Here is a 9,524-nt window from a genome sequence, read left to right as displayed (position 1 = left end):
ACCCATATGTAACTTTTTCTAAGTTAAAAGAGACGCACCTGCCGCTCAAGGGTCTTGTAAATAAGCGGCAATGTCTGGTCATGGCATAGAGAACCTTGAGAACGCTCACAATCGTAAAAAATTCGCGACGCCGAATGCAGATTGCTGACACAAAACCTAAATTGCTGCGTTCCCACCCACCTCTTAGAAGTTAAAACTTCTGTCGAGCGTGAGACGCGTTAGTGCGATTAAAAATACGCAAAAGGATTTAGCGAACGTCCATCTTAGGTGAGGGTAATACACGCTCGATCCTGCAAAGGATAGAGCGGTTACGCTACTTCCTCGACGGCCATGTTGGATGTGGGTATAGTCCGCAAACCCTTTCATTAGAAGGATAGGATCGCTGCCGACGGCCATATTAAAACTAGGAAAGTCTACAGTACGAAGGTGGTTCTAGATTACGTCGGCGGCCATGTTAAGTGCTGGTTAAAATTCTGCTCTGGTTAGCAGTCTCACACCGTTTGCCTCACTAAATATGGCAGCCTCCATGCAACCTTAGGTTGTGTCTCTGGCTGTATCTTTTGACAGTTAAGATGTTTCTCGCCCGAAGAGCGTTGTTTGCGATCGGCCGGCCCCACGGAAGCCGCTATCTTTCGGTTCACTTCCTGAATAGTCCCCAGATCTCTGCTGCACGCACAGGGTCGGGCTCTAATGGAAGGACAAACGAGGAGCGAGGTGACTATTGGATGTGTGTTGATATGGAGACATGCTAACATTACTATGGGGCGGTAATACATTCACTGGAAGCATGGCAATTTGTCATAGCTCTTAAGAGTACTTTAATCCTTAATAAGGGCTGTCAACGAGGATAAAAGGCATAACAACCAGAGCTGCCGCCTTTGGAATTGGGGAACGGGGTTTGAGTGTCTGCGTTTGCTCATTCGGTGATTCTAGGCAAATCACTTACTCTCCCCGTGCCTTCAAACAGTGAATGTGTGCTTGTGTAATGTAACTGGTGCTCATGCAAAGCTCTCCAATTCCTTCGGGTCGAGTGTGTTATGTTGTAGTATGTACATTGTTATGGATACATCGTTTATGGGACTTATAGTTTATAACAACGGAGACATTACTACTCTTAACAAATCTGACATTCCCTCAAATCGTTTGTTTGAAATTGAGAAAAGCTGGTGCCTCGTGCACTTATCTGTGTGCACTTATCTGTGTGCATCGGTCTGCTTATGACATTGTGTCTCCTCCTAATAACCAGTGTTGCTCCTTGGAAGCTATGCCAAGGACCACCAAAAGCATATGCTACTCTTCATCATAAGAGGCTTATTCCTGGCACAGTTGTTCAGTTCATGACATAATAATGGCAGTGGAATACCTGTGGTCAGGGCTTTAAGTTGGATGAAGAAAACTGGGGAGTCTCTCAAAGGGGCGTGGCCAATGGAATTAAGGGCGGGTCTTAAAACACGTAATCGAAAAATCTGTGCTCAATAGTGTGCCGCCCGACTTAAATTTTGCAGCTTCTGTCAATGCATCCGGATATATGATACAACAAGTAACATCATACCGACATCAAGGCAGTACTATTGGCTTTGTCAGTGGTTGTTAGTTTTATAAGATAAAGAAGCAGCAACTATGGTTTGTATATATTATTGAAAAAGCTTCGACTTAAAGCCCTGGTGACACCACAACAATGTTGCTGCTCCTGATTTTCAAGAAGAGAAATCCAGAGAGAAAATGACTCTTTAAAGTAAGTATTTCCATTCCCCTGCAACGCTCACCTGGCATGACGTCATGCCGAAACTTTTCCACTAGAGAGAAGTGAAAATGTGCACATTGATGTGCCTGCTGTCACTACAGTCCGGGAAAAAACAGACCACCTGTGCCAGGGCACAAAACCGAGCCCGATAGAGACCCGTTTCGAGGCTCCCTTAAAATAGGAAAGTATTATTTGATGGGAAAAGATGTGTATTTTCAGAAATTGGTTTGCTGATGAATACAAAAGGATGCAAATAGAATACGCATTTTTAATTGATAGTTTAATTATAATTGAAGCTAAATTGGAGAGACTTACTGCGGTTATTATATCTTTTTTGTCAGAGGGCACGTGATGCTTTGGCAGTCATATTGGTTAGTCATCAGTTAGTTAGAATATTAATGAGCTTTTTAGGTCGAGGACTGCGTCGCACTGCATAGCAGTGTGGGCGGAGCTCCGAGATTTAATGTTTTTAGGTTAGGGGGCTTGAACCCGCCCCTCTTCTCTATTGGCTGGCCTCGTAAATGCTGGCCAGCCATTGGAGGAGAGGGGCGTCACTTCGTTTAAGCCCCGTCTTCTTCGGTTTCGGGGCGTGTTTTTTCTCTTCTTTCTTGTTTTCGTTCTCTCCTCTTCCCATTGGCTGGAATTTTACTTTCCAGCCAATGGGAAGAGGAGAGAACGAAAACCACGCCCCCGAATCGGAAAATGTCGGCGCTTTGCTGAAGCCATTTCAGCCCGACCGCCGCCGGAAGAAGTCGTCCTCAGGTGAGTGCTTGTTCGTGCTTGCTGTCCTGCCCCCAGTGACTATGCCTGGTCTGTAAGATGCCCCCAGTGCGCGCCAGTGACGGGAGGGTCTGCTCTCCTCACTGTTGGGGTCTGTGTCGAGAGTGGGTGCAGGCCGAGTGGCCCTGTCTCTGCGAGCATGGACGGTAGTGCGGCGAGAGCTGTGCACCGTTTGTAGGATGTTCCTAGGGTTGTGTAAGGTTGTCTGCACGGAAAGAGCTGTGTGTTGCAATGCCCAATGTTTGTGTGCTGTGTACGCCAGTGCAAGCTTCTCGCAGGGCTGTGCAGATGTTTGTAGAGATGGCTGCACGGAGAGAGCTGTATGCATGTCTGTTGGTCGACATGCGTGCAGTCTGGTGACAAGAACGCTGCATGGCGAGAGCTCTGTAGTACTTCTTCACAGGCCGCCTCACCGCCTTGAAGAAGCATGCCCCCTTTGTCAGGCGCTAGCATGTACGGCGGCAGGGCGAGGCCTGTGCGTATGTGACTCCCCCGGCCTCTGCGCGCCCTGATAAGGGCGCCTTGCCTCCATCGAGCACTCCACTGCTTTGGAAGGAACCCGCCATATCTGCTTTATTCTGTGGAGGATGCGACGCGGCTAGAAGGCATCCTTTGAAGCGCTTGCCTCCCGAGGGGCGTGCACTCACGGCCTTACCTCCAAGCTCTCCAGTTTCCCTGGCCCTCGTGTGAGCAGGGCATGTCTTGCAGTCCTGTTTCGTCGAAGTCCAGGAATGGAAAGCGGAAAACCAGGATTGGAAGGCCTACTCACACATGGACCTTGGGAATTTGATACTGTTTACATTCAGCTATTTAGCTGCTGTGTGCGTTTTTTAGTTGTTTGAAAATAGGATGCACGTGTATATAAATAAATGGTATACCGTGATTATGTAGCGCGACAGGGTAAATCTAGTCTGTCTGAATGCAGCTCTTGCTGGGGTGCTGCACGCAAATTATCCTAACATAGGGTAACGCTAGTTTCCTGTTAAATTGAACACACCACGCCGATAGGGGTGAGTTAATTTTCTGTTTGAAGGGCGGGGCCTGGTTACTCCTTTCTCTGCCACTGAATAATATATGTCCGGAAACGGCTGTGCATTGTTGGGCTGCGGCCTTTCCCTTTCCTTGGAGTCATGTTAATGTTTCTCTTCAGGGGAGAAATGTCTGTCAAGGGAACTTGTCTCTGGGCAGACGATAACACCCACACAACACAGCCATAAATACCACGCTGACCTTCTCAAACACAGACAGCACACTCACAGAAAAACATGTCAAGGCACACGCAGATTCCCACACGAGACACCTGGAAAGCACACCAACACTTCGGGACCTTCTCCCGCACAAAGCACATACATTTAGAACTAACTAACAGTGTGAAACAAGACGTGCGCACCCCGCGCGAGAACTGTATCGCTCAAACCTCCCCCTAGCCCCCATCCTCGCCACACAGATAAACATGCCTCGGCCCCGTCTCGCCACGCACAAGCACCCTGTTTGGGCTTGCACTGGGCTCTGTAAAAGGCTGTCGGAAGAGAACCAGAAAACACAATGTTGTTGCCGGGATCATGTTCACAGGGGTCTTGCATAGCCAGTGACCCGCCACCGGCTGTCAGATTTGGCTCAGGCGCACCAAGCATGTGTTTTAAAGCCGCCCCCTCAGAGAGCAACAATTCCCGGGGTGGGGGCCCGACTGGATAGACTACGCTTAGCAGCTGAATGCATGTTGACCGTCTCAAAGGGCTGGAAACATAACTTCTGGAGGAAGGCTCCAAGGTGGGCAGAAAGGCATGGACTGTGGTGATGACGCAGGCTGTGGAGAGTGGTGGGATCGGGGTCACTGCTGCCCTCTGTTCTTTAGCAGGGACTTGATCCCTTTACCTCGGAGTGACCTGGTCAATGTGCTTCTGATGGCCCCTGTGATGCTTCAGTGCTTGATCAGACAGTCGGCCTCAGGGGTGACATCTGAGCCCCATTGCGTGTTAGTCAGAGCCCCAAGTCCCATCCCACATGTTTATGGTGGAGTAATCTGCCATATTCGCTCAGATTTCCTCATTACGGCTCCTGTTTGGCAAAAATAAATGCGTTACAACCGGTAATGAGGACACAAATTCCCTCCATCAATCACCCCTCCCTCCAAAGCGGAACCGTTTATTTCATTTGAGTGCCCCAGTCGTTGCGATTGTTGCAAGACAGCTGAGATGCAACCGCACCAGCCTGATCACCAAAATGCGCAGCGCTTTCAGTGGAGTTGATGTTCAGTTAACTGATACTGCACCTCTGGGGTAGCCCACACCACCTCTTCTTTACATCCAGTTCATCGGTGATTCCCCCTTCTTCCTACAAGTCGACACGTTCCCCTGTTCTCTACTCACTGGCAGCCGAGAGGGGGGGCCTGTCCAGGTTCGACCATTCCTGGAGGACGAGACTGACCTGCAGCTGTGGTACTGGAGCTAAGGGAGCCTCATCAACCTCCACTCTGGGCAGGCATTGGAGGCGCAGAGTAATGGCTATGCTGTGCTTGCTCCCCTGCCCTGCCCCCTCGCTGTGCTTGCTCCCCTCGCTGTGCTTGCTCCCCTGCCCCCTCGCTGTGCTTGCTCCCCTGCCCCCTCGCTGTGCTTGCTCCCCTGCCCCCTCGCTGTGCTTGCTCCCCTGCCCCCTGGCTGTGCTTGCTCCCCTGCCCCCTGGCTGTGCTTGCTCTCCTGCCCCCTGGCTGTGCTTGCTCTCCTGCCCCCTGGCTGTGCTTGCTCTCCTGCCCCCTGGCTGTGCTTGCTCTCCTGCCCCCTGGCTGTGCTTGCTCTCCTGCCCCCTCGTTGCTTGTGCTTGCTCTCCTGCCCCCTCGTTGCTTGTGCTTGCTCTCCTGCCCCTGCCCCCTCGTTCGTTGTGCTTGTTCTCCTGCCCCTGCCCCTTCGTTCGTTGTGCTTGCTCTCCTGTCCCCTCATTGCTTGTGCTTGCTCTCTTGCCCCTGCCCCCTCGTTGCTTGGGCTTGCTCTCTTGCCCCTGCCCCCTCGTTGCTTGGGCTTGCTCTCTTGCCCCTGCCCCCTCGTTGCTTGGGCTTGCTCTCCTGCCACTGCCCCCTCGCTGTGCCTGCTCCCCTACCCCTTCGCTGTGCTTGCTACCCTGCCCCCTCGTTCGTTGTGCTTGCTCTCCTGCCCCTGCTCCCTGTGTGTGGGTGCTAATGCAATAGGTCTCGCATATGCAAACGATTAAGCTATTGGCAATGTAATTGACAATACCATTTATTTATGATTAAAAAAAAAAAAATGTCCTGAGCAATGCCAATAGCTCTATCTTTAATAATGCAGAGACCATTGCATTGTAAATGCTTGTTCTAGGCGTTTCTGCTGGTAACCTTGCCTAAAGTACTTGGGTGATCACTGCTGATAAACTTGCTTAGGATGGTTATTATCTAATGTTGACAGACGTGGTAAGTATTTTACAGTGATCACATTTGCTAGGCAGTGGTGGTTGACAACATAAAAAAATTATGGGGCACACAGACAAGCTTGCCAACACACATACAGTCACAATCAGAAACACTCGCACATAATCAATCACACAGCGAGTCAGGAAGGCAAAATACATAAGTTTCAGTTGCCTTGCAGCACGTCCTCACGCTCTCAAGTTTGTGGCTCTGACTATCCAAGGACGAGGTGATGTAGGAAAGCAAACTGCACCTTATCCACTACAAGGAAAATAGAAAGGGGTTAGTGGATCCAGATTTTTGTGCACTCCTGCGTGCATTGGAGGATATTTTGGGGGCTTTTACTTGTCCTTGGGAATGGGAGACCCCTTCCCCATTAATTAGGAAACTGAAAGATGTGCCAGGGCAAGTAGATATTTTTATAATCTTTTTGAATCCTTTTATTGAATCCAGTATATTTCGTGATCAAGACTCTTTCTTCTTCAGAGTCATTCAAAAGACATAGTACAAACAAAGAACAAGAGATTTATAACACAGTCGCCCACACGTGTTTCACCCCCAAAAGTTGACTTTTCAGCCTGGGGCTTCCTCAGGGCTGTTAAATCAATTGTTATTCCAAGGGTTAACATGCATAGGCAATATACAGGTTTACTGCGAGGCCAAAATCATTTTACACAAATCAGCAAAGTTTGGCCATCAAGGACAGATTTAGTCACAAAAGGTAATCCATACTAATATTATAAAGAGAGAGCCCAAACCTTTGAGGCGGGTAAGCTCCAGAACCACAGTGCCAATCGGAACACCCAATACACCATTGCAAAACACAGTATCAGCAGATGGACATAGGCTATACAGCAGCCCACCATATACATTAGAGGGGTAAAATAACGTTAGGGGAAAAGTAGTCCATTAGGGGCGTGATGGGCGTCTGCATACAGCGATATGGGCGCGGCGTTCGGCGTGAAGGGCGTCTGCATTCAGCAATATGGGCTCGGCGTGATGGCCGTCTGCATACAGCGATGGGCGCGGCCTTAGGATACCAGTGGGCGGGTTATGCGCTGGCGTCTGGGCGGGGCGTTCGGTAAAAGACTATAACGCTTGCAAGTTGGGGCCGTGATGGGCGTCTGCATACAGCGATATGGGCGCGGCGTCGTGATGGGCGTCTGCATACAGCGTTATGGGCGCGGCGTTCGTGCATACAGCGATGGGCGGGGCGTTAGGATATCAGTGGGCGGGTTATGCGCTGGTGTGTGGGCGGGGCGTTCGGTAAAATACTATAACACTTGCAAGAGGCGTACTAGCGTTACAATACCAGTTTACAATACCAGTGGGCGTTGCATTTACTATTGTTGGGGGCGTTGGCCATTGGCGCGATGTGGTGCCTCTAAGTGGCGTCAGGTGGAGCGAACAATCACCTTCGCGGATGGAGCAGACGCCTTCACAAATTGCATGAAAGACACTGCCTCGGACGCCCATGTTGCACAGCAATGGACAAGTACCGTTACCCTATATGCACAACTAAACTGAACAGGTAAAAGACGACGTGCAAGGTCATTGTTAAAGAAGGCATCTGACTCATCTTAGCTTTTGTGATACTTACCTAATGCTGCATACGTGACCATTTACATTTGTGTACTCACTGTAAATAACAGGCTTTCATGCACACATTCTATTTCATACTGGGACAACGTCGGGATGGGCTGCTAGTTCAAAATAAAGAGAGAATCAGAGAAAAAACAGGTAGGTAAAGAAAGAAAAGGGAAAGGATAAGATATGATTCATAATTGAGCGTTCCATCCAGAAAGAAGGAGGAAGGAAAAAGATGACAGTAAAAAGGTATATATCAATTTTATTCAGCCGTCAAAATAGTCAAGTAAGAGTCACATACAAATGGAATAATTAATTAAATGAATATATAGATACAGTTAGGTTGTGGTATAGTTGGAAGTGATGGCATAAGTCCATACATAGAAATAGAAAACATTTTGAAAATGCCAAAACATTAGCACATGTATTTTATCAAAATTCCATGTGTTTAAGTTAAAATATAGGTAACAATTGCCCCTTCATAGTGCGGAGAAAACCATTATGTCCGGTGAATAAGTGATATTAGCTTAGTCAGGTATTTCTATAAGTGCAAAAGAAAATATTTTCAAAGGTGTGAGACCTTGAAATGCGGTCCTTTATATAGAGGATTGCCCGTGAGAAAATCTAAAGTCAGGCATAATTAAATAGTATATGGGTGCCCTAGTGTAACTAATTTGAGGGAGCCACACATGCAAAGCGGGATATTTTGGCCATATGGTTTATTGTACATGACAGCTGTCGGCCAGTAGGATGGCATTTACTGCTGTGTCCTTTCTGTAAAGTTTGCTATACAATTTATGTTTGACATAGAATGTAAGGTCCAAAAAGTTGATTTCGGTTTTGGAGAAATTGTAAGTTGTTTTAATCTTGCAGGGGTTATCTTCCAATTTCTGTAAGAATCTCAGTAGGTGATCTTGTGCTCCCTGCCAAATGCAGAGAAGGTCGTCAATATATCGACGCCAGAAGATATGATGTTTTGTGAAGTCTGAGAAGACTGGATCCCATACCAATATTTTTTGACATAGGTCATGAAACACAGGCATAAGTGGCCGCAAATTTTGCGCCCATCGCGGTTCCGCCTCTTGTTTATATATTCTTTGGTTGAAGCTAAAGATGTTATGTGTCGAGCAGGATGCCAACATGTCTGGTAGCATTTCATTTGCCTTGAGAAAGTTAGCTGGTTGTGTGCAAAGATACTGTTTAACTGATTTGAGCCCTTCTCGATGTTCAATGGAGGTGTATGGGCTGACAAGTTCAATGGATACTAGGAAGAAATCCGGTTTCCAAATGACGTTTTTAGCTTTGTCAGAATATCTGTGCTGTCTTGTATGAATGAAGGTATATCCTTCATTAGTACTTGTAGTTTCCATTAATGTATTCACCTAGTCTGCAGCAGGGTGGATTGATGCCCGATATAATAGGTTCTTCCTGGGTGCAGGTGGTTCCTTTTATGTATTTTGGGCAATAGATAGAAGGTTGGCATTGTGGATGGTCGATAAAGATGCATGTTTACTCGTTAAAAAGGAGCTCAGATGTATACCACTTTTCCAATTTGTATTTTATCATATGTAGAATTTCTGGAGTTAGTTCCTGAGTTTGCAGTTGGTAGCATGTTGTATCTGATAGTTGACGATGTGCTTTTAAGATGTAATCATCAATGTGTAGTGCTACAGTGTTACCTCCTTATCCGCTTCCTCGAGGATCAAGTCCTTCTCTCTTGCAGTGCTTTTATCGCCTTTCTTTCTTCTGAGATTGTGTTTTGTGGCAAAAAACGTTTTATTCTGAGGTATTTCTGGTATTCTTTTTCCAGGTCATGTCTCACTGCTAGATGAAATGCACCTATACTGTTGCCCGCATGTAATTGTGGGCAGAATATTGATTTGTTTGTCCAGGATGTGTGTTCAGTTGGCGGCTGTGCTGTAAATATCTTGTTCTTTGTTTATTCTACGTCTTTTGAATGACTCTGAAGAAGAGTCTTGATCACAAAATGTACTG

General features: G+C 47.5%; 1 protein-coding gene across 1 annotated transcript in view; it reads left to right on the top strand.

Moving 5' to 3' along the window:
* Positions 1-445: 445 nt before the first annotated feature.
* Positions 446-9,524, top strand: part of MRPS15 (mitochondrial ribosomal protein S15) — a 177,206-nt gene continuing 168,127 nt past the window's right edge. Inside the window, exon 1 of the mRNA XM_078681206.1 lies at positions 446-714. Coding sequence (XP_078537332.1) covers positions 573-714 — 142 coding nt within the window. The 5' untranslated portion in view covers positions 446-572. The remainder of the gene's footprint in view (positions 715-9,524) is intronic.

This window comes from Lissotriton helveticus, chromosome 3_1 (genome assembly GCF_964261635.1).
Source record: "Lissotriton helveticus chromosome 3_1, aLisHel1.1, whole genome shotgun sequence".
In the NCBI taxonomy this organism is placed as follows: domain Eukaryota; kingdom Metazoa; phylum Chordata; class Amphibia; order Caudata; family Salamandridae; genus Lissotriton; species Lissotriton helveticus.
The sequence above is the reverse complement of the archived record's forward strand: the minus strand, read 5'-3'. Positions and strand labels throughout refer to the sequence as shown.